At 30.5% G+C, this 26,214-nt stretch overlaps 1 protein-coding gene across 1 annotated transcript in view; it reads left to right on the plus strand.

Moving 5' to 3' along the window:
• The first annotated feature begins 3,328 nt into the window (after nt 1-3,328).
• The window catches only part of LOC129231432 (glycerol-3-phosphate acyltransferase 1, mitochondrial-like), a 41,284-nt gene continuing 18,398 nt past the window's right edge, over nt 3,329-26,214 (plus strand). The window contains exons 1-11 of the mRNA XM_054865746.1: nt 3,329-3,422; nt 3,620-3,684; nt 11,986-12,093; nt 15,179-15,222; nt 15,409-15,517; nt 18,461-18,557; nt 19,353-19,489; nt 20,400-20,496; nt 20,888-21,017; nt 22,093-22,175; nt 22,470-22,583. Of these exons, the coding sequence (XP_054721721.1) occupies nt 3,659-3,684; nt 11,986-12,093; nt 15,179-15,222; nt 15,409-15,517; nt 18,461-18,557; nt 19,353-19,489; nt 20,400-20,496; nt 20,888-21,017; nt 22,093-22,175; nt 22,470-22,583 (945 nt within the window). The 5' untranslated portion in view covers nt 3,329-3,422; nt 3,620-3,658. The remainder of the gene's footprint in view (nt 3,423-3,619; nt 3,685-11,985; nt 12,094-15,178; nt 15,223-15,408; nt 15,518-18,460; nt 18,558-19,352; nt 19,490-20,399; nt 20,497-20,887; nt 21,018-22,092; nt 22,176-22,469; nt 22,584-26,214) is intronic.

Here is a 26,214-nt window from a genome sequence, read left to right on the forward strand (position 1 = left end):
AACTGGTTTACCGGATTTCGTCAAATCGTGGCAAAATTGGGTCACTGAGACCACCCTAAATTCGGTGTGGTACTGAAGGGAAGGAAAGATCCCAGTACCCTACACCCAAGTTAACTGCTAGCAACTGACTCCAGAACTTTCAGATCCAATGGTTTTACTAGCACGTACACGATGGATGTTTTGGAGTGTCGAACTCAGAACCAGGAGCCCGATGACTTCCAGAGCAGCGCCCTACCCACCAGGTTCCCCACATAGGCGACTCGTAGGGGAAATGGGGGAGGGGGGCAAGGGGACAACAACAGCCCCAATCCTTTCAAAAGTAAAAGTGCTTTACCCCTCCACTTTGCTAAGTTCAAAATAAATTACGAATTGAAAAATCATCATTTTCTCGATTCACGTGTTAAAAAAAGAGTTAACTTAATAAGTGTACGTTTTATATTTTATACATGCTATTATTTCATAAAATTAAAATGTCGCACTGAATCGATAGAAGGAAATCTACCAAGTAGCCATATATCACGATTTTCGTCACTATAGCCGTCGTGGTGACACTATAAAACGCTAAAATTTGATTTAATATGCGTACTTGAACATTGAAAAAAAAAGTAAGTAAACCGAATGATTTTTGAAAGTACGGTGTTTTTTATTGCTCACTGCTCAGGTACATTTGTTCAGCTACTTTGTTAACGAAACAATTAACTAAATTCTGTTTTTGTCTCAATATAAATGCCGTTGTCACTGTCTTATAAAAGTTTAAAATCGAATACAAATCTTCAGACACACAAATACTAAAGGGCAGAATATAATTGTATTAAATAGTTTTAGAATGAAATTGAACGCTTTTGAAACGAACTAAAAAGAATAAAAAAAACTCTCTAAGCCTTGTGCAGATTTAAAGCCCTAGAGATTCAATATACGCCTTACAGATTGCCTGAAAAGTTTGTGATTGCGAATTTTAATAGCAATCAAAATACTTGCTGTATTTAAAAGGAAAAACATGGGGTGCATGCACTATATGCACTACATGACTATAAGTATAAAGAGCCTACATACATACATAAATATATTTTCACGAAAATAAAGCTACCATTGATTTTGCGTTTTGAATATTTTGTGAATTTACTATTAACAGAATCAAAATTTGATTATAATACACGAAGTTTAAATACTTCGCGAGTCTTAAAGTTTCTCTATTACGATGAGCTTGTGAAAAAAAGTGCTTTTTAGCATTTAAATTGACCTTGGATAAATCTTGTAAGTGGAGGGGAGCGGCAGATTTCAAATCTGCCTAGGGGCGGCATGAAGCTAAATTCGGTCCCTGCCTGTACCACTATATAGGAACGAATAAGAGTCGTAACAGTGGATCTCGGTTTCACAATATTATCATTCGTAATCTGTTTGCTAAGCACTTAATACTGAAAAAAATAAAAAAATAAAGTTTATGACTGAAAGCCTTTATATTTGAAACGTACGCCACAGACAGAGTTGCAAACGGCTCCGAATTTTGCGGAGTTGCTCCGCAAAAATAGAGAAACTCCGCATCTCCGCAAAGAAGTTATTTTGTCACACATTTCCCATTTTGTCTTAATTCTGACCAGGCTTACCAAAGATATAATTATATTTATTTTTATAATATTTTGCTAGTTTATTAAAACAGGCATGTAAATATATCAAATTAAAGATGCTTATACTCAAAGCATGGCATAGTGTTTAAAGCTGTTTTAATAATTTAAAAATAACTACTTTTATGCTAGTGCTTAAAATGATTATCAAAAAAAAAAAAAAAAAATGTGCATAAGAGTTTTAATTTTTTGCAATGATTTTTATACAACATACCGAGTTGATCCGCAAAATTTCAAAATACTCCTCAAAATCACCTAGATGCTTCTCAAATAGTTTCTCCAAGGTTGGCAACCCTGAACAGATCGTTCTTACACATTTTCTCCTATAATATTTATTTTGCATTGATTAAAGTTAATGTGAACATTCGACGTATTTTAAACAATAAGAAAGCAGTACGGGAGCGATGAGTCATCAATTTATTAAATTAGAAACTAAAAGTTGTAGTTTTAGTTCTATTACTTGTCTATATATATCCGGAAAAAACTATTCCTCTTCTTAAAGAGTATGCATGGAGCGTGGAGCCTAAAAATTAATCATTCTAATTCTGGATCAAATACATTTTTTTTTTTTTTTTTATTATTCACTCAATTAGAAGACGGAAGATTCTTACCCCTACATTAATGAAAACGTGCACTGAACCAATTAAATCATAATTGAATGAACTCGTCTACGATATGAGCTTCTAAAGTAGAAAGATAAAAGACACCAACTTAAAAGTGATATTTAAGCTTGTAAAATAAACTCGTCTGAGAAATTAAAAGATAAAAAACTGCTTAGCAATAATGATCGTTCAGCACAAAATTATTTCATTCATTGAGCTCTTTTGAACAGGAACTTTGACAGAGACGTTTAAACTCGGATCGGTCTCTCTCTCTCTCTCTCTGGTTTCTCATGTTTTTTTTAAGTTTAATATAGTAAATTACGCAAAGTGCGTTGCGTGTCATAATATATGATCTTTTCATTGACAAATCTAGTTACATGCTTTTAATTAAATATTTTCGTTGAAAAAAATAATTGAATGCTGTATTTAAAATTAGTCCTTAAGCATTTGCAAAATCAAAATATAGCTTCATTTTGTTTTTGGATAACTAATTTTGATTCAAATGGATTTGAAAAAGCATTTTCAACGTTATCGCTTGGTAATTTTTACGAATTTTTCATTTCTTTACTTGATAAATTTCACACGTGTCACTAGCGCAACCAGAATTTTCGCCTGGGGACTGGAGTTTGCGTGCGGTACATAAGTCCCTATACATGAATACTTGACATACTAGAATAATAATATAGTTTATAACCAAAAATTCTGGGTTCTTTTACGCCGCATAACTGACTTGTACTATTTTAATTTCCATAGAAATGTAATTTATACACAAAAGTTACTTTCGTAACATTTAAAAAAAAGGGGGGGGGGGCGAGAAATTAGACATCTTAAATCCGAAAAATTAGCACAAATCTTTTGTACACTTCAGAGTTTTTTTCCTCGCTTTCAAATATTTTGCCTTCAAATTTATATATCTTAAAAAAAAAAAAAAAAAAAAAAAAAACTCTTGAAGGACAGAATCAAGTATTGACGGATATAAATATATTTAAGAACTACATTTTTGCTCTAACTACGAGCCACACATATTATTTTGCGCTTTTTGTTTGTTAAGAATGGCCACAGTGGAGATCTGTGTACGAAATGATCCGGTGCAATCGTGTGATCTTTATTGTGGCTTTTAAATGTGGATGTGGTAATGAGTAGAATTTGCTATTAGTGGAATATTGATTTCTTATCTCATGGCCGGGGATTTTCCTTTGTTAGTATTGAAGTTATAAATATTACTGTGTCTGAAAGTATTGTAAATTACCAATTTTCTCATTAAATATGTAATTGCAGCGTTTTTTTATGTTCATGCGTGGAGAATTTAATGTTTACATTATGATTTACAGCGCAGCATTTTATGTGCATTGCTTAATTAAATATTTGTAAAATGAAGCTGATTATGTTCTTCAGGTTCAAAATTCATCCAATTATTCGAATGAAAACATCAACATGTTGAAAGTTCCCACTGAAAATCGGTAAGTAAAATCATTAATTCTAAATAAATTGTTTTACAATTTTTGCAGTCGTTTCCCGTTATCGTGCAATTTTTCGCATTTTCATTCTTTTAATCTGAAGTAGTATTGAATATTTTCTTTTTGGAATTTGAATATCATTGATATTATTTATTGTTAGATTTTATGTTTTGCTCATAAGTTTAGGTTTCTTGTATTAGGTTTGTGCATAGTTTTGTTTTGTGTTTTCAAACAATAAATCTTGGATTGTAGTGCCCAATGTCCAGGTCATTATTTTGCTCCTTAATAAAATATTTGTAGTGTCCTGGGATCATAATCCTTAAAGATCCAATGTAAGAAAGACATTTTGCATATAGTCATATTGTTCACTCACAGTGTAATATGGGGGGGGGGGGGTAACCTTTTTTGCTCTAATAAAGGACATTAAATTTGACAATTGGGAAACAGGTTGCATAAGCAGAATTTCTAGGATTTCTATTTTCTCTATAAATAAGAGAGAAAAAAGAGTTTTTACACTTCTATAAAAACATCATCAAAAAAAGATTGCCTCAGAAAATCATAATTTTTTTCAGAATTCGCGTCAGTGAAACACTGTTGAAGGAAGAATTTTGTTGGTGTTGTTTTTCAGTAGCAAATGGGTCTAAGCTTTTCATACCTACATACAGTTTTTCTTTTTTTTTTAAAGTTAATAAAAGTAGGCTCGTTTATACCCAGTTTAGTGGGGTAGTTCTGGGTGAGTATATTTTCTGATATTTTAGATGTTTTTCTTATTTATTTCTATGTAAATAATATCAGTATTAACTTCAACTTATCCTTTTCTGTTCCAAACTCTCTCTTAAAATGAAATTTTAATGCTCCAAGTGCAACATTAGATAATATATCTTCTTCTATTGCTGCTGAAGCATCATGCCCCTATTGGCTAAGAAATCAATTTCAGCTTTGAAGATAAACTATGTCAGCATGCAAGTACGGTACACATCAAGAACCAAAATAAGCAACAAGTTAATACAAATCCCTTAAGTACCAAATAAGGAGACAAATTCAATAGTTATAACAAATCAAACTCACTTGATTATTTTGTAATTGCGAGAGAAAATCAAATTCACAAATGCAGTCAATGACAAAACCCTGCTTGAAAAACAAAAAAATTACTTCAACAAGAAGATAAAGACGTCCCCTAAATGCAAAATGAACTTATTTTGGAACTGTTTATGACAGCGACAAATAGAGGGAAGAATTTGCAATAACACAATTGCAAAAACAATCCTGTTTTTAAAGCGTTAAAAGGTGGTGCTATAACCGAATTCATTATGTTTTTGAAAATCAGATATTCTTTGTTGTATATGATGATAGATGATAGGGACATAGTCTACAATGGGAAAGTAAAATAAATTTTGAACAAAGAAAAGGCTGAAATGAATTTTCTAGGACAAGGAGTCGGAAATTTTAGTTTGTTCTAGTGAGACATTTCTAGAAGTAATTTGAAATAAGTGTTTTTTTTCAGTCTAGTTAATTGAAATTGAAAAGAAACATCGTTGCAGTTGATAGAAACCTTAATAATGAAGGTAGCATACAAATATTAAACAAATTTCTTCACCAAATCGTGGGCTTAGAGCAAAGAGCAATAACCAATTGTAGTCGACTAGTAAAAGAAACAAATTATTTCATTTATAACATGTTATTTCTTAAACATAAAACATTTTGCCATTAAAAAATCTCTTTCTGGGCTAAGAAATGATAATTTAGAATAGTTAATTACTTTTGACATGGCTTACTTTAAAAAAAGGGGGTGACCCATATTTACCCTATGTGTGACCCATAATTGCCCCGATTTGGTGTAATTCCTGATCACTCGTTTAATTTAAATAAAAGAAATAATAATGTAATTTTAGGTAAAGGGATTACTTGAATAATTTCTAAATTGTGTAAGCTTACTCCATGCCAAGTTAAATAATTTTATCTTTTATACTTTAGAAAATTTTAAGATGTTATGGTATTTTGACCCATAACTGCCCTGTCTGACCCTACCATAGCCAAAACTGTACTAACTGAACCAGGCCCGGCTCTTGGGTTAGGCAACCTAGGTGGCCGCCTAGGGCAGCAGATTTTAGGGGCGGCAAATTGCAAAGTTGTAACTTATTCCCCCCCCCCCCGAATATGAATATTTGTTTCATCGCTATATAAGATTCACAGCTTCAATGCCAAAAAAAAAAGAAAAAAAATATTGTGTACCAGTGCTTGGATGTGCAAAATAGTTTGAAATTCAACTAGAAGTTCAATTTAATTTCAGAGACTGCAAATTGCATGATGGAAAAATCGTTTGAAAATATTAACATCCTGTTTCAGTGCCATAAGATGCACTACTTTGATGCTGAAAAAGATAACTAAAAGATTGAAGTACGTACCAGTGTTTGGATATGAAAATCTAGTTTGGAATTTAACTAAAAACTCACTAAAATTTTAAGTACTTTGCTATAATTTTTATTTTATTTAAGAATTATTATTTTATAGTATTATTATCATTCAATGGGGGGGGGGGGGTACACTTGTCAATGTTGCCTAGGGCGGCAAAACTACTAGAGCCCTAAGGTGAACATATTATGTAATTGAACATATTTATGCAATTTTTAAATCACTCGTAAGGCAACTTTACAAAGATGCAGATTCCCCATCCTTCGTTTAAAACTTCATGTTATTAAAATTTTGAAGTGTTTTCAAATTGTACAGATGAGATTTGAACATAATGTTCTTGGGAAAACAAAGGAAAAACAAAAGAGTTTCTCCTTTTTTTGATATTGTATACAAATATGCTATCATGAAGTATTTTTGATAACAAACATCCTTAAATAGTCAGTTTATCATTTTTTGCCAAAGTTCTTCTTGCAAGTTTTTAGTTATTTTTCTGGAAATGAGATTTTATGTAACTTATTTTGTATTCAGAAAAATTTCATGAGTTATCGATCATAAAACTTCAAATATTTGGAAAAAAATATCCATAAATTGGCTTAGATAGCATACATGTATTTGAAATAGTCTTCAAGCTTAAATCATGTTAGTTTATGGTTATGGGGAAGGAAGCCGGCCCAGAGCCGCGGCCAGAGGGAGGCCAGGTCAAGCTGCGTCCTTGCTGGAAAAGTTTGTACCCTTGCTGAGAGAATCTTGAATTGTTCTTTTAATTTTCAATTTAAAAAGGAAGGTTTTTGCTTATAAATTTTGGAAAACTACCTTCTCATTATTAGTATAGGGGGGGGAAGGGGTCATTCTACAAAAACACGCTTCTTTAGGTCCAGGGTGGTTAGTTTCAAAAATAATTATTTTTAAACACTCTTTTATGAGATTTAGAAAATGATCAATACAAATTAATAATGTTATAAAAAAATTTTAATGTTTCTTTCACTGAACGGAGGAATACTTGTATGCTTCCGTTACATGTCCCAACACATTTCTTCCCATGTACTTTTTCATTTATTTACTCAATACAAAAAAATATAACAGATTTAACAGTGAAATTTGAATCATTTGATGTTTTTTTAAAAGTTTAAAAGAATTATGCTATAAATTTTTTTTTCTAGCATTCATAATCTTTTGAATCACTGTCACCGTATTTCTTGTATCTTCCGTTCAGTGATTTAATTAAGTAATAGAATTTCCTATAGACGGCAGTACTGGCAGCTCATTACAGTGGTTTAGAATCACAAGTTAGCCCTATTCAACTCTGGGTCTTCATAGTGAAGCTAAAGAACTTAGTTAAAAAAAATTTCAGCATTATTCTCTTTGAAGTCAAATAGGTCCTTAAATTAGTGTATCCTCCATTCTTGATTAAAAAGGGAAAGAATTGTTTGTATACAAAAAAAAAATTACTGTTAAAATTGAATCGCTTTTTTTAAAAGTAAATTCTAAGTAACATGTTGCATTAACCCTAAATCAACACAATGTGCATAGCAAAACATAAGTATTTGTATAAGTATTTGTACATAAGTATAGATGTAATGGAGGATATATAATCAGAAATGGAGCATACAACTTTCTTTAAAAATCCATTTTAAGAAAGATGTGTACATTTTAATCAATTCAAATCATGTTCCTCATGCAAGATGCACTGTTTATTTAAATTAAAAGTTTGAAAATAACATTTAAAATATATATTTACTATCCGTTTTACCCTCCGTTCACATCCAAAATTTTAACTACAAAAGAAAGTTACAAAATAACCAATAAAGAATGTGACTAACTATGTGAGATTAAAAAGGTGCCTAAAAGGAACAATAAATTTTCTTTTAAAAAAATTGAAGATTTTTTGTACATGAATTCCAACTTCAAATACCTACGTTTTTTGTATAATGACCCATGCACTGATTTTTGTTTCAGAATAATGGGATGTTTTAATTATACCAATTAGTAGTGTTAAAATATTCTTCTTGATGATTTTACATGAAAAAGCAAATTTTGTGTGAAACTATTGAAAAAAAAAGTAATATATATAGTAAAAGTGTACGTAATGTTTTTGTTTTTCATGACATTGCAACCTTATAAGAGTAGGCTACCCAGGGTTTGAAAATATGAAAATATCGAAAATAACGATATTTTGATAAGAATCAAATATTTTAATTTTATCCGATATTTTCAATCAGTACAACTATAAAATTAATGTTTCATTAATATATCCATAAAATACATTTCATGTAAAAATTTACGTGCTTTGAATGGCATTTAAATATAAATGATTTTTACAATCATTTGTGAAATGTCATAATTTAATGCATTAGAAATAAAATGTAACATAATTAATATTGATACTGGCTGTATTATATTGGATATTGACTTTTATATTCATGTGCTCTGTAAAACTGATCACATATATACATGTATATATGTGTACCGTGCAAATAAACCACAGATAAACATCACAGTATTATGTTCATAAATATAAAATATCTTGTAAAATTGAAACATGAAAAAGTTATTCAAAAACATTCGTTACTTTTTGTGGATATTGCGATATATAATACTTATATGTCTTATAAAATTAATATTTTGCTTTTAATTTCTATTAATTTTAATTGAATTACTTAGCATTAGCTGCTTTACTCTTTTTTTTTTTTTTTTTTGCTTAACTACTTTTAAAAATTTAATATATTTCAGAAATTAAAAAAAAAATCAATAGTTGATGCACATCCAGAAACATTTTCCTTTTTTCTGATCAACCTTTAATTTTTCAACTAGACATTTTTAATCTATATTAAAATTGTTTCATTACTAATAATTTTATGAGTATAAAATAAAAAAGGAGTATTATATTATTTACATTATATAAATGATATATATATATATATATATATATATATATATATATATATATAATGTACTGGTGCTTTTGAGCTAGTAAGTGCTGTAGATTTATAATTTTAAACCACTGATTTAAAATAAATCATAAAGTATTCCATTTTACTCATAGCTCATTTTTCATACATTTATGTTAAATTTCTGTCATTGAGTTAAATGATGTAAGTGAATTACAATGTTTATAAATGAAACTTTTATCTTGTCCTTGCCTTTCCTATAAAATATGATTTCCATCCTAGTGTTCATTCCTATGAGCTGGCCCTTGCCTTGAGTGGCAACTTTTTTGAGGGAGAGGCGGTACAAAATCATCCTCTTTCTGTGTTTTTTATCATTGAAACTTGATAGAAAAACATAAAGGAAGTTGGTTTCAGGGCATTAGTTTGAAATTTTTGTCCCAGTTTCAATAAACCATCGATCCGGTATTGATGTTAGTGTGTAATACATTTAATGTTAATTTCTCCCCCCCCCCCCCCCCCCCCCCCCCCCCCGTATATTATTATTTACATTTTGGGAACTGAGCGGTTTGGAGCAAACTAGTGCAGGGATGTACTGGCCCGGTGATAATTTACACTTGCCACTGCTGAACCTTTTTTTATGGAAACACCTATATAATATGCAACTTTTGGTTCGATCCGTTTTTGCGTAACAATTGTATGAGTTCCCTGATCACAGCACTGCATATGTATGGGGTGAATCAGTCATTCAGTGCTGTTGGTTATTTTCGTCAAATGCACCAAGTGACATAAACCAAGTCTGCATAAACAAAGCAAATTGTTTATGCAGAAGGTATAGATCCCTAAAGCAGAATACTTGACGATGTTCTGCAACGGAAAATGTTTGACTAAAATTATTCTGCAAGTACTTTAAGCATTGTACGCGAAAAAACGTGACATTTTAAACAAGTTGGGTGGCAAAAATCAAAATCATTTCACATAGTTTTTTTTTAACTGGACTGTTACTATTTATTTTTGTGGAAATGAGATTTCCGGAAACATCACAGCTTTCAACCAAATGACTAATTAAAGAGCACTGAATTTGGAAAATTAGTTGATCATGAAAACTATAAAATCAAAAAAACTTTAACAAGGTGTTAAACCTAAACCGATTGGGATTCTCTAAAAATAGTTTATATGCTTTCCAAAATGCATAGAAAGAGCAAAGATACAAAATTTTATAAAAATCCGAACCTAGGTGTCAAACCACATTTTTTGGTTAATTTTACATGGCATGAAGGAGCAATTAAAATAATGTTACTAAACAAAGAAATTACTGAAATAATAAATAGAATGAGTTGAGTTTGGGTTGCATGTAATAAAACACTTCAAAACAATTAAAATATTTTCTGGATGCAAAAGGATTGAAATCTTAAACAAGACACGCAATTTCCAGCGATGGACATGTTGGCATGTTTCCTAAACATGCATGGCGGAAATTGAAGTGGATGAAGATCGATTGGGAAAAACCTACAAAGGACTAATCGAATTCAGCATCGCGAGCTTTCCCCCAAATTATCGTAATTTGAGACAATTTTAGATTTTCTACTAATTTTAAGAAATTTGCAAACTCTACAGATTTTCTGCACCGCAGTTTCTGCAGATTTTCTGCACCGCAGTTTCTGCAGATTTTCTGCACCGCAGTTTCTGCAGATTTTCGGCACCGCGGTTTCTGCAGATTTTCGGCACCGCGGTTTCTGCAGATTTTCGGCATTGCGGTTTCTGCAAATTTTCGGCATTGCGGTTTCTGCAAATTTTCGGCACCGCGGTTTCTGCAAATTTTCGGCATCGCGGTTTCTGCAAATTTTCGGCACCGTGGTTTCTGCAGAAATTTCAATGAAATTTGCAGAATTTCTGCAGAAAATTTGTCAGCTTTCCTCTCACATTTGAACAGAATTGTTCTGCAGCTCAGGCATCTGTTCTGCGACGTACGTCGCAAATTTAGTAGTATTCTGCTTTGGGGGTATAGATGTGACATTAGTTCTCAAAAGATTAATTGATTGTTTTCTTCTTAATCAGTTTTTTTTTTCTAATTTTTTATTGCAATCTTTTCTTTTTTTCAGTAATAATTCTTACAACCTTATAGGGTACAACTTACAAAAATTATTAAAACAAAAAACGTGATTTTTCTTTTTTTTTTGCAGTAGATTTTTGAGCATATGTTACATAAAATCATATAGATTTTATGCAACGTGTATTTTGTATAACTATTTTGTATTTATTTATTATGTATTTTGGAAATCTACATAATTCATCTTTTTTTTGACTCATTTTCTTGCCTTTTCTATTGAAGGTTATAAATAATTCCACGTTCGAAACTTACATTTGCTTTTAAAAGCTCTTCAAAGCAAATTGTTTTTTTGTTACTTTCTAATTTGCCAAGTAATCAATAAGTAAGATTAATGTTTGGTTTGAATGCTAAAAATTCGTAGAATTGGGAGAGCTAAGTTGAAAGCACCCTTCTTCGAAATTTTTTGCTGAACAAACAATGGAAATTAACAATTAATTTTAAGCATCTGGCTGTATCAATTACCCTTCCCCCTCCTCCCATTAAGAAAAATCTGGACAAATTCAAATAACAAAATTTCAAGGCCATGGTCAGTTTAAAAAATATATCTGTGCTGTCAACTCTGGATAACTCGAAGTCCCAAGGGATTTACTAAAACCCTCGAGTTATGGGAAGTTCCCACAGCCTTCTAAAGAGTTTGGGACTCAAGGGAAACTTCAATGTAAAGGAATATTTGAGTAATAAGGCTTCCAGTCATCGAGAGTTGATTGTTCATACTTTTGTAAATAAATAGTTTGAATGCTCTTATGATTCAAATAATTTTTTTTCTCTTGATTTAACTTTTTCTTAACACTGTGCAAGTGTAAGCTTTGTTTAAAATGTAATGTATGATATTTTTGTATTGATGAACTGTAACTGCTATTATTTTAAGCTTGATGATGCCAAAAATGTTATTTTCAGAAATGCATCTATATTCAATCGATTCTTCCATCATGTCTCATTTATACTTCAACGGGACTGTTCTGTTTGCTACACCGATGTATCGGAAAAAGTTCTCGCAGCTGAAAGGTAACTTTTATTTCATTAGTTTTTTATGATTGTTGAACTGTTGAGCATAATTTGTCTAGTTAAGAAAGAAGAAAAGAAAATACACTACTATTTTTAATTGTTGCAAAACACCATTGCTTAGCAAGTAGTTACTGAATCATGGTTTACTGAACTGCTTAAAAATCATTATGTATAGCCAGGGCTGCCAGTGAGAGTTTTCAATAAGCCCACATTTAGGCTGACATAACATTTTGAGCAAGAAAGACCAAGATCATCTAACTTATAGTTCTTAAAATGTATTCACATTTTAGTGTGATTGCTACTGCTGTAGTTGGTCAGTTCTCAGTCTTAAAAATGATAAAGTTAAAAAAAAAAATTCTAAATTCCAAAATTTATCACTCAATAATTATCTATTTCTTCAGAACAGTTTCTGAAAAAACAGCATAAAAACCACAATCATCTGCTGCTGCTGCAAAAAAAAAAAAAGTCCTGGCTTTATACTGTTTTAAGGATTTTGACGTAAAGTAAATTACATCCATTGTTGGAGCATGGAAGGTTTTTTTTTTCTTCCTTCCAACAAATTTTTTAAATATAATTACAGTGCATGTGCATAAAAGAAACCAAAAAATTATATTTTACAGTAAAAGTATTTTGTTTTAATTGTTAAAATATTCAATTAGTATTTTACTTTCTGCAATATAACCCAAAAGTCAAGGGTGCCCATATGCAAAATTTTAAGGGGAGGGAGGGCTCAAAAATTTTCCTCATGCTTTAGCGGAATATTTTCCCCATAGAAATAGATTTCAGTACAGATTAGACATATTAAAATTTGACATTTTTAATAACTTATTCATTAATGGCTGGAAAAGAAATTTTTATACATTTTTGCAAAGAAAAAAGCACTAAAAGCAAGGAAGTTCTCATTTCTAGGGGGGACTTGAGCCCCAACTTGCCCCCCTATATGGGCGCCCTTGCCAAAAGTCAAGAATGTCATACAAAATCCCATGAGCCTTTTTGAAAACTAAAAATCTTGGGGGAAAATCCAAGCTTTGCGTATAGCAGAGCTATTAGAAAGTAATTACAGTGATAGTACAGGGTGGCGACAGATCAGGGAAAAGTCAGGGAACTTTACTGATCAGGGAAATATCAGGGAATTTCAAAAAAATAATAAAAAATCAGGGAAAATTGACCAAACAAAGATTTTTTTTTTTGCTTTGCAAAATTAAATACCCTTTTTTTCCTATGCATTTTCCGCCAATTGTTTGTTAAACAAAAGTAAAATTATTGAAGTGCGATTATACACTGACACATGTTTGCATTTTTTTCCCTTAAGGTCAAAGTATTGAATCTTAAGTTATTAACCACAGGATGAACTTCCTAAGCTTCTGCGTCTATAAAGTTGTTTATTTTACGTAGTTTGAATTTTTCTGCCAGGCGTTCCATGCTACATAAAATAAACAACCCTACAGGCAAAGAGGAAGCCGCCGTTAAAGACTTTGCTCCATCGCCTTTACTCATTCTCTTGAAGTAGCTAGCGTACTGTAATCACGATTTCAGGAAAAAAATCTTTTTTTTTTAAAAATTGATACTGCTAAGAGCTTAAAAGGTATTTTACTTAAGAGTTTTTGATTTAATTACTAAAATTGAGTGTTAAATGAAAATCAACTTTGTTTTTGCCATCTTCTTTTATTTTAAAAACAAGTTATATACTATGAAATTATGCTGCTTGAAAATTCATTTCATAATTATTTCCAAATAAACTTTTTTAGTTTTATCATGATTAGATGTGCCTTTAAGAGTGGTTTTAATAATTTCTTAGAATTCTTAGGTTAACAGGTTACTGGAAGTAAAGTATTTGTTTTAGATTTTCTATAATATTTCTTCATAGATAATATACTATTTTAACTTAATATACTATTTTAACATTAAAAAAAAGCTTATTTTCAAAAAATATTTTTTTAATTAACAGCTTAAAATGTTTTAACTGCATTTTATTTAATATGCAATGATTTTCAGGTAGGATAAAGGAATAAAACCATTATCTATGGTAACGTAAATCAGGGAAATTCAGTGAACTTAATCAGGGAGATCAGGGAAAAATCAGGGATCTATTTTTCGCCGTTCCTGTCGCCACCCTGTAGTACACAGAAGAATAGATTTTCACACTTAAGTTAGAGTTTGATTTAAAAGTAATGTTAGTTGACCTTGGATTTAGAAATATTTTTGCTTTTATTCGAAATTCAAAATGAATGTTTTTCAAGTGCACATTAGAAATACCATTTTGGTTGGTAAAAAAAAAAAAGCGGGGAAAATCCGTACTAATGGAACACTTTATTTTTAAATTTTGTAGATGCATTTTGTGAAGTTAGCTTTTATTGTCTTTGATATTACATCTGTCTACTTAATTTTTTAGAAGTTAAACTTTATTTTGCAAGTTTTTTTTTTTTTTTTTTGTTCAATGCATAAGGACTATTTCAGTGGCCATTCTATCATTAGAAATAAATTCTTTGTTGGACAATTTACATATTTTGTACTTTAATTGCAAATTAGTTAAATTTTTATTTGAAATGCATAAACAATTGTTTAAAAAAACATAATTGGGATTAATCGGTTTGAGGAAAATTGCTTTTCTTATTCAGAGATCCTCCCATCCCCCCCCCCTCTTTTTTCAATGTACCTATGGATTTAGTATGCTTGTTCTATTAACAGTTTGATTTTAAAATTTATACAAAAGGGGGTGGGAATGCTTTTTTGAAGAATATAATGATAATAAATTGTAGCAACTGAATTGGCTTACAAATTACAACAATTTCATTATATTTGAATTTTACTACATGTTGTACGTTTTCTGGAAAATGGGATTGTAGATGACATATTTAATCTCATGGACGTTAATTTGTAATCCACTGTTTTGCTGAACAAATTTTTGTAATCGGATCTTTCCAAAGGAAAAAAAAAGAAAACAAAATGATTAACTGTTATGGAACTTCTTCCTATTCTTAAAAGTTGATTGGTTAACAGACGAATTATATGTTTTTGTGTTTTTAATTAAAGTAGTTTTATCAGTGCTATTTTCATACAAATATATTATTATTTCTTCAAACAGGGTTAAAACTGCCATTAAAACATCTGTTATGGAAGATTTGAAAGGTGAGTTTTGAATGCAGAATTTTTTTCAGGCTCTGCTTTACTCTTTCATATTTTATTGCAGATTTAACAAAATATAAATGTTTTATCTTAGTGAATTTTATGTGGAACAATGCCTTGTATTTTGTAATCTTGCCACCTTGCATTTTGCAATTTTTTCATCAGAAAATTATTTTGGAATATTTTTAGGTCAGGACACATTAGATTCTGGCATAACTGCAACACAAATACTCCATAAACAGAGAGCAGTGCATGTTCTTCATCAAATGAGATCATGTATTTCATCTTTTCTTTTGAAGTAAGATTAATCTTATTATTTTTTGCATTAATCCTATTATGCAAGAATTAAATTTTTTATTGATGAGTGAAATGATTTATTTTTGCGTGTTCTCAGCGTTTACATGTTGCACTTTTAAAGAGTGTTACTTTGTTTTTGCTAATTTTTGCTTATAGCAATATTCCCTACTGAATCCGTGTTTGAAGTAGGGCTAAAATTTTTGGAAGGATTGTCTTTTTTAACCAAGATTTTAGGGCGGATTGGTCATACAAGGGACTGTGGTCTTTCAAGATTTTGATTTTTAAGCAATGTATTTGCAGTTTGAAAAAAATAATGAAAGCATACATGCTAAAAATGACAATTTTGCATCAAATAACTTGTTTTTCGTAAGAATAATAACAGCCCTATTTTATATTAGGTTTAGTTTTTCCTGTTATTTGCCTGGCCGGAAATATGCATTTGGGCCCCTCTGGCTACAAAATTTGTAGGGCCCCTCTACTGTGGCCAGCAGTGCATATTTTCAATGTTATAAGTCTTAGTGCTAGTTTTTTCAATTCATTTCTTGGGCCATTGAGCCTCTTAAGGACCTGGGCCCCCTTGCATTGTGGGATCTGGGGGTACCCAGATTTAGGCCTGCGTTGTGCTCTCAAAATTAAAATAGATTGTTGAATAATTATTTGCATCTTCCAATAAAAATGATTTCAAAAGCCCTAAAACTGCATTTAAAAAAAAAAAAAAAAAAAAATTTAGCATGTTTGCGCTGAAAACTGGATCTGAAAAACAGCACATTTGCAGCATTTTCTCAAGAAAACAGTTAAAACAATCAATCCACTCAATTTACTTTTTTGAGCACATTTTGCATTATTTTCACTTGGTTGCATTGCAATAAACATTCAATTCTGTTTTTCTGTTTGGATTTTTGATGTTTCGAGAACTTGTGTACTTTTATCACAGAAGCAGAAAAGATATATACCATGTGGTCTTCATGTCTGGTTAGGACAGGACCATCCCCCCCCCCCCATAGTTATGCCACTTATATCACATAACCTTGACAAGTGAGATATGTGAAAGTTTATTTAATGATCTTTACACTCAACATGTAGTACGACATTTTAGCTCCAATAGTAGCTGGAAAATGATTTTCTGTGAGTACTAAAAATTTTTGGAGTACTTGAGTGAATCTCAGACAAAAAAACTAATGGTCAAAAAAATCTTTAAAAATATTTTTTTCTATCAGTACATGGGTAGACTCAAACCTGTAAATCTTATTAAAATTACTTGACATGAATCTGAATATTTTTTTTTCTTCTTTGCTTTGAAGAGGAATGACCCGTTTATAATTTAATGTGGAAATAAATATCAACCATGTAATTACTTAATTGAACAAATTTTACGATTCACTCTTACGTTTTTTCCTTTAAAGAAATCCATTATGTTTTCAAACACACTGCACAAAAAAAAAAAAAAAAAAACCCTTCAAAATGGCTCTGACTCCACTCTTGTGGATTATTATGGAGAATAACCCCTTGAAACCAAATATGATCACTGTTTTTCCCCATCGCACTTTGCTCCTTGGAAGTGCCCCACCCCCTTTTTTTTCAGTTTTAGACAGTTTCATAGCCATTATTTTTATTTGGTGGGGAAGGAAGCATTATATTAACCATTAACATTCTTCAGAGGAGCTAGAAAGGTACAAAGTTCAAAATCATGAGCATTTGAAGCAAGTTGGGAGATTTATGAGGATATTCTGTTCCTAAAAGAGTTTAAAAATTATCAAAGCCAATCTTCTTTGTTATAGAACTTATTCTGTCACTTATTTTTCAGCGTAAAACCAGAGTTTTGAACTCGCTCATGTCAGAAAAAAAGGTTCACTTTGTAAAAAAAAGGAAGTATCACATGTTGCACTGTCAAAGTCGCATCACAGATCTCCAGTGAAGAACCTTCCTGTGTTAATTATATTGATGGAACTGGCATAATTAAGATTAAAAATGAACTTATCTATGCTTAAAATTTAGCATTAATATATATACTTTTGTTTCTGGAGATGCACTGCACACAATCTTTATCACTTCTGGATCTATTTAAAAACAATGGGGGTTGTGCATCCTCAGAATTATAAATACACATTAATGCTATATTATAAGCCTACTGAAGTTCAGTTTTAATCTTAATTATATCTGAATGTAAGTGGAATAAAACAGGAAAGTTCTTTATTGGAATCCTACAATGCAACTCAGACTATACAAAATACTATGATTTCAATATTTTCTTCAATTTTGTTTTACAATGGGAAATTTTTTTCAGATTGGGGCTCACTGGAGTGCTTTTGATTCTCTGATTTTATGCTGAAAATTCAGTGAAAAAAATTGTAAAACAAACCTCTAGAACAAAAAAGGAAAAGAAAAAAAGATTGGTTTTGATAATTTAAAAAATATTTTAGGGAGGAATACCCTCATGGGTCTCGGAACTTTTTCCAATTGTTCATGCTTTGAACTTTGCACCTCTCTTGCCTTTCAGAAGAATGTTATTGATTAATATAATGCTCCTTTACCCTCCATATTAAAATCATGGTTATAAAATTGTCGCAAACTGGAAAAAAAATCTGGGATGCCATTTCCAAAAAGTGGGATGTGATGGAGGAAAATGGTGGTCATATTTAGATTTAAGGGGACAATTTACATAAGGATTGGCAACAATGGTGTCAGAAGCATTTTAAAGGTATTTTTTGCTGTGTGATGTTATGTCACTCTTTCTTGCTAAATTCATCCTTCCCCAAAATTTCTAGGGAAAATCTTCAATGCTTTGAACGTTTTCACTTGAAATTTAATACACAATCATTTTGTTTTTCTGTCATTCATGAAGTTTCAGACTATTTAATGGTACCCTATTTTATGTTGCAAAAAATTTCACTAATGATTGCTTCTGGAATTTCTTTACACCATTTGTGTCTTTTAATCTTTATAGAATTGCAGCTTGGGTAATGTACAAACTCCTTGGGAAAATGCTGGATGGTATTGAAGTCCGCAAAGATCAGATTGAAAGTGTAAAGAAAGTATCTGAGGTATGGTTTTCATTGATATTCATTTAGTTAAGTGAGATACATAAAGTGTGTTGAAAAAAAAAAGTCTGACAATTCTGTGTTATAGATACTTATGAATGCTTGAATTAAGAGTTCAATACGAATTATTTAAAATAAATAAATTGAAGAAATAAATTAATAGAATGATGTAAAGTTTTTTCCCCGGACATTTAGACAGTTTTTTCTATGTTATATTATTTCCTCGTTAGTACGTATGTGTATATGTAACAGTACAGTGGTGGGTCAAAATACTACACACACTAGGAAAAATGGTTGTACAAGTTTTAAGATTTTGACAATTTTAGGTCACAAAGAAGCAATTTTAAGTTACATATCTTAAAAAGAAAGAAGAAGAAAAGCATTATTAAACAAAGTAAATGTACTAATACTTTGCGGAAGTTTTATTTTTTCTATTCATTTAAAAAGTTTTGCTGTTACTTTTTAAAATTTTTCATCCAAGTTTTTGAAGTAACTTCTGTCATGAGGGAACAAAAGGCACAAAACAAATTATTTCTTTATGAAGTGTTAGAAAATTTACAAACTTAAAATTTTGTTTATGGCTGGGAATTTTTAAACTTTTTGTTTTCATCTGCTGGTTCTTTTGATGAGTTTTTTTTTTTTTTTTTTTTTTTGCACTGCTAGTTAAACCTATATAAAACATTTTTGTTTTTCCTTTATTCTAGATATTGTCATTGCTAGTTATTTTACTTTTTAAAATAGCTATTTTAGTGTTGACAATTGTGTTTAATTTTCATGAAATTTTCAAAATATTTTCAGAATAAAATGCCCATTATTTATTTGCCTCTTCATCGCAGTCATCTTGATTACATTCTTGTTACATTCATTTTATACATGAATGGTCTCAGAGCTCCTTTAGTTGCAGCTGGAAATAACCTAATGATTCCATTTTTTGGGTAAGTTGGTTTGAAAGCAGTAATACTGCAATACTCTTTGATTTGTGGCAATTTTTTTGTTTTCTATCACTGTTATACTGTATAGATTTAATGAAAATGTGTAGTAAGAATTTCTATGTATAATACTTTTGCATTTGCCAAACTTATTCAAGCTTTTGTAAAAATGTAATTGTCTCAGGGGAATCATTTTTAACCCTGCGCTAGGAAATCCAAAGGTAAACATGATGGTAAAAAATATTTTGAGTGGGAGTAATTTTTATGTACTTTTGTGAGATGTGCATTTTTTAATTTTTTACATCATCTTTATTAACTTTTATAATCAGTTGTACAGTGTAATCTGATTTAACGATTGTCAAAGGACTGGGAAAAGTTATCATTCAAAGCAGTCAAACTTGGACCAGTGAATTGTATCATTAAATTGAGGAAATCTTTAAATCGAAATTTCATTCAATGGAATTTTCATTGTGTACTGTTTTACAGTTTAGGAGTTTGCTTTTAATTGAAATTGTTTGACTTTTTCTTTTATTGTTATAAAATTTGGGCGAATGAAAATAATAAACTAAAAGAGTATTTTTTTTTAAATGAGACAAGTAATATAAAGTCCATCATAAAAGATATAATGTTCAAATTTTTTGAAATGAGTGAAATAGAAAAGCTGACTCTTTTTTTTTTTTTTTTACATTGATATTATATGCATGGAGTACATAAATAAAGTGAATTTAACTAATTAAAAATGATTTTTTCCCAATTTCATCTGAAGATTATTTTCTTGGTCATCATTTAATTTGTTTTTCTGTCTGTGTGCAAAATTATTAATTTCTATATTCTTTACATTTATTCTTCATCTTTAAAGAATTTTTAAAATCTTTTTAATGTATGCAGGTAGTGAGTTTTACCTTGATATTTTTAGTGCTCTCTTACGAGGGTTGGGTGCATTCTTCATAAAACGCAAATTAGATCCCCAAAATGGTCAACGAGACTATGTGTACAGAGCTGTTCTTCACACGGTAATTATCTTTAATTTAAAATATTGTTTTTCCTCTTGGTTTGTTGTACATGTTTTTCAAAGGCGTTACTGTAGTAATATTTTTTAGTTGTAAAATGCTTTTTTTTTTTAAATAACAAAAGTTGAAAATACCTCAGACAGGGAACTTGCTCTTCTTTTTGTGCTCTGTTTATTTCATATGTGTGTACTAATTATTTTTTAGCTTTGTACCTTAATTGTGATTAGAAATTTGTCATTTGAATTAAATATAATGTGTTAATAGCCACAAAATAATGATATTAAATAAATAACAAACATATTATCACTTTTTTTAAGTGTTTATTTTATTTTTAAAAATTACAGTAATAACAAGTGTTTCAAAGTTAAATGATTTATTCTTTTTGTAATTTTAGTATATGGAGGAGAGTTTAAAAGAAGGTCATAGCTTGGAGTTTTTTATTGAAGGTGGAAGATCACGTACAGGAAAAGCTGTGTTGCCAAAAGCAGGATTACTTTCCATTGTTGTTGATACTTTAATGTCTGGTAAGCTGCAGTCTTGTATTTCCACAAGCAAAAGTTGAATGTCATGCTAACTTCAAGCATGAATATCTTATGATTGATTGACAAAATAAAAATTCATAGATTGATGACAATCAAAAAAACTCTTAGTACCACAAAAACTTGAATATTGGCCACACCTGCATGAGCTCCGCTTCTAATTTTTTGCCCAAGATTGCTGTTCTTAAAATCATGTTTTGAAATTTTCTTTTGACAAAATCATTTATATCTGTTCATCCATTTGCAATCTTGATTTTTGGCTATCTTACTACGTTTAGAAGAATTCTGCTTCAGTTTTCAATTTGTCAACCAGGTCCATTTCCTTTTGAATCGAAAAATATAATTATTGCTTGATGCAACAAAATCTATACATTAACAGCACTTAAAAAGAAGCATTTAAAAATTTTCTGAAAAATAAAAACTAGCAGCTCTTTATCTGCTACCAATTAGCTGAGAAGGGATAATTTTCTATTTCTGTCTTTCATTTAACTTTCATTTCTTTCATCCATTTTTCCTTAAAACCAAGGTTTTTTTTTTTTTAACTAAAAGTGTGCATATAAAACAGGCGACTGAAGTTTCTTGTTGTAATGTTTTCTATTTTAAGTTTTCTTGATTTTTTTGCCAATAACTTAATTTCTAAATGCAATTCTGCAACATTTATGGTTTTATGTGGGCGTTTTAGTTAAAATTTTATCAAAATGTGTGTGCATTTTTATAGATTCTTAGACCATGTAATCTTATCTTTTAATTTCCCATTTCATCTGTATGTTTGTGCATATATTCATTCTGTTAATCACAATCCATCTAAAGTTAATGTAAAATTCATCACTGGAATAAATTTAAAATAAAGGCATGGCAAACTCATTAAATAGGGATAATGCATATGTATGAATGTATTATTACTACTTTTCTTCATACACATGCATGTGATTCTGTGAAAATAGCACTTAGAACTTTTTCCTGTATTTTAGCAAATATCGCATTCAGTGACTTGTTTTAAAAGAAAACCATCATTTTGAAAACTAAATTTTTGCATATATCTGAAACTTCTTTATTTTAGGTAACATCAAAGATGCGTACATTGTTCCAATTGCTATGAGTTATGAAAAACTGCTTGATGGAAACTTTGTATCAGAACAGACAGTAAGTTACTCTTTAGTAAATTTTGAAAATATTTAAATTTTGCATTTGCATTTTAGTTTAATTATATGTGCTTAAATTAGTTACTCATAAATGAAGTTTCATTTATATTATACTGTCAAAATAAGAGTTGTTATCACTAGAATGTTGAACGTCATTGTAAATAATCTTTTATGTGTAATGTAAGACAGTAATGTTTGAAAGAAAGAAAAAAAGCACAGTTGATTTCTAGTTATTATTTTTACTGAAAAATGTTTTGATATATTGTTTTGTATGTAAAAAATCTTACTTGAATAGGGAAAGCCAAAACAGATGGAAAGTTTTACTTCTGCAATCAAAGGCATTTGGAGAACATTACACTCAAACTTTGGAACTGTCAGAGTTGATTTTTGCCCACCCTTTTCTCTTAAGGTATGAAAAATTTCTTTAAAATTGTATATGTTTGAAATTTGCACAAAAATGTTTTGTAACAAAATTATTTTAGGAAAAATTTCACCCATTAAATAAAAAGTAATTTTACATTTTGCTTGGATTAATCAATGTAGTTAGGTTATGCCTCATTGGTTGGAAATGTCGACTCTGAAACCTTAATAAGTGAGTCATCAGCACATTCAATTATCTTTTTTATAAAATCAGTTTTATAATAGTCTAGCCCACTTATTAGAATATCGGTTAAAAGAATATCCCACTTAATGTAATACATTTTCAATGTAAAACTGTTGATGTGTACTCAGCGAGACTCCCCACTCTGCTCCACCCGAAGACTTTTCAGTGAACTAACCGTTGATGTGTATGATTTTAGTCCCATTTAATGGAATATCCCCCTTATTGAAATAATTTTTTGTGGAAAATTGGCTATTCCATTAAGCGGGCTTGACTGTTGTAGTTTAAAAAGTTATTGAAACTACTGAGGAGGAAAGTAACTGCAATGGTGATTTTTTTTTCTTTCATGATCAAGTAAGATTCTCTCTTCAAGGACAACTCATGCTAAAACCTTTATAATACAAAATGCAAAAGTGAAGCCCAGCAACAGTCTCTAGGCTCATCTAGTCAGTTTATCAATTCTCAGTGAAGATCAAGAGCCCTCTTAAAACTATTTACCCCATTGCAAGTAACATCTGCTTTTGGTAAAGTACTCCAAATATCTACTACCCTCTTGCACTAGTAATATTTTCTTTCAAGAGTTGCTTGAGATCTGAAAAGCTTAAAGCAGCAGTTTTGCCATCTGTGCAGAAATTTAGCTTACAAACATCCTCCATTTTAATAAGTTGAAATGACTGACAGGATCATATCCCGTCATACTCTCCTCCGTCATACTCCATTCCATGTAAGAGTCCCAATTTTGACCTGCATGTGGCAACTGATATATTTCATTAAAAAGTAATAGTTTTAAACTCTGTGAATGAAATGTAATCAAGTGCTTGCGCAGTTTTAAAATATGAAAGAAATGTTGTATATGTTTTGTTAAGTAACAATCCCTTTTAAATTGTTATTTTTATTGAAATGTATTAAGTGTCATGTACAGAACTAAATGCCAATTTTTCAATGGAATGGTCTACATATTTAACAATCTAAGCCTATACTTATTATATAAATTAGAAAGCCCATTTACTAACCTCCTACCTCTTCTTTGAACCCTTTCCAATAAATTGATATCTTTCTAAAGATAGAGAGACTAAAACTGAACAGCACACTCCAAATGAGGTTTTATCAAACTTCTCTATAAAAGGTAGAAAAACTACTTTAGAATTTCTAAAATAGATCTATTGATGAAACCAGTAGCATACCTAGGGGATCTGGCGCCCTTGACGAACTTAAGAAATCCCCCCCCCCCAGCGTTATCCCTATGGGAAGTCACCGGAGGTCATTTGGGGGAACATTTCACTAATTGATTCGACAAATTAGGAGACAGTATTGCAACTTTCATATTCTTACTTTCTTGTTTTCAGTGATGCTCAATTTTCCTCCTCAGTAGATGTTATGTGTATGAAGATGTGTGCATGCTTAAATTTTATCATTCCGTAAAATTGGGACTTCATTCGGTATATTCAGAACTCTCCCCTTCCCAAAAATTTTAGCTCTCCCCCACCACTTCACATAAATTCAACAAAACCAATAATATTTGCAGTACCTTAATTTATATAAATAATGTACGTTCTTGAACTAAATGAGAATAAACATTTTTCAGTTCCGTTTATAGCAATTTATTTATTATTATTATTTTTAAAAAAACTTCAACTTTTAATTGAATTTGTTTCAAACCAGTAGGAGAATGTACAAAAAACATAACTTACACATTCACTAAATTAAAGAAAGAAACCTTAAGTTTTTTTTTTAAGTAAAAATCAAAGCATTTGAAAAATTCTATTGTAATTAAGAAAGCAAATACAAAAAAAATTATTGCTAATCTGAAATTGACTAAAAAACATGACCTTTTACATACAGGCAAAATAAAAGTACTACAGTGGTGGTCAGAATTATATGGATGCACAGAAAATTGCACAGTAAAATAAATATTTCTGAAATATATCAATGATCTTTATGCAAAAAATGCCTTTTTATGCTGGAAATCATTGTGGAATGCAGAACACTTGAAAATACAAAATATAAATTTACCGTGATTTTTTTAAAATGTCATTGTTAAAACTGGACAAAATTATAAGGACAACAAGCATTTTGCCCTGAAAACCCCTAGTAATCAATAATGTCTCCCTTTTTTTTCAGTCACTTTTATCAGTCTTGATTTCATGGAAGTTTAAGAATGTGCTTGGAAATTTTTGTCCTGGTTTTTTCGATGGAGAAAATAAGTTCTTGCTTGTTTTGATATTAAATACCATTTTTTCATACTTTGAGTGCCGGAATGCCTTACAAAGTTTTCATTAAACTTCATTCAGATCATTAAACTTAGGTCGAGCCTTTTTTCCAGTCAGTACATATTTTTTAAAAATAAGCACAAAGGAATTATTTTGAGGATTGAGAAACATGTACTTAGGCATTATTCTGCTGGAACAAATTGTTTAAACTCGTAATTAACGGTGTTTTTTGTTTAATAAAATATTGCTCAGTACATATCAACATTACTGTCAGAATTTATTTTGTCCTGCACAAAAAAAATATTGGTACAGTTTCTGTCAGTTGCGAAACTTCCTCAGACCATTACTGAGCCATCTCCAAATGTATGCTTTGAGATTTGTTTTTTTCCTTCACAAAGATCGTACCAGGAGTAGCAAAATCATCTAGACCATCCTAATTAAACTTTTTCTGATCAGAAAAGAGTACAGTATCCCACTTTTTATCCATAACAACACATTTTTAGCAAGCAAAACCCTTGGTCTCTTTTTAATTCCTTAAGAGTCGGTTGTGACATTAGTTTCACATCATTAAACTTTTTCTCTTTTTCTAAAACGTATCAAACAGTTAGAGGACTGCATCGTAACATGAATTCGTATCTAACATCTCCTGATGTTTGGAACAAGCTCGTCTTATTATTATGTGTTTCACATGTACAGAAACAGAAGATTTCCTACCTATTCGTCTTTGTGGTCCTTATTTGCTGAGATTTTTCAGAAAACTTGAACAATCTCTGTCTATTCAGATTTGTTTTTATTTGACAGACAGTCAGTCATGAAGTTTTCCAGTCAACCACTTTCCTTTTCTCTAATTCTTCAAGTTTAAGACCTAGCAGTATGACTAAAAATAGAATGTGATGTCCCCAATCCCTTACTAAGTGTGTATATCGTTATGTAGTGCAGTGTGCAGAACAAAAAGCAAGCAAATTTTGCTTTTTAGAAGAATCAAATCGAATTGTCCTCATAATTTCGTCCATATTACAGGGATGTCCAAGTTCAGACTTTATTCTATGAATATGAAATTCCTATGTATTTCTAATAAAATTAATTAAAAATGTTTCTTTTACCATCAGTTTCTAGTCATAAAATATTCATAACTTTCCGACTAAATGCAGTCAAGATTTTGGGGATTTTTCTTTTTTACTTATAATTTTGGCTATCACTGGTACATATATTCACTAATTAAGGCCTCC

The sequence above is a fragment of the Uloborus diversus genome, chromosome 10, assembly GCF_026930045.1.
Source record: "Uloborus diversus isolate 005 chromosome 10, Udiv.v.3.1, whole genome shotgun sequence".
NCBI lineage: Eukaryota > Metazoa > Arthropoda > Arachnida > Araneae > Uloboridae > Uloborus > Uloborus diversus.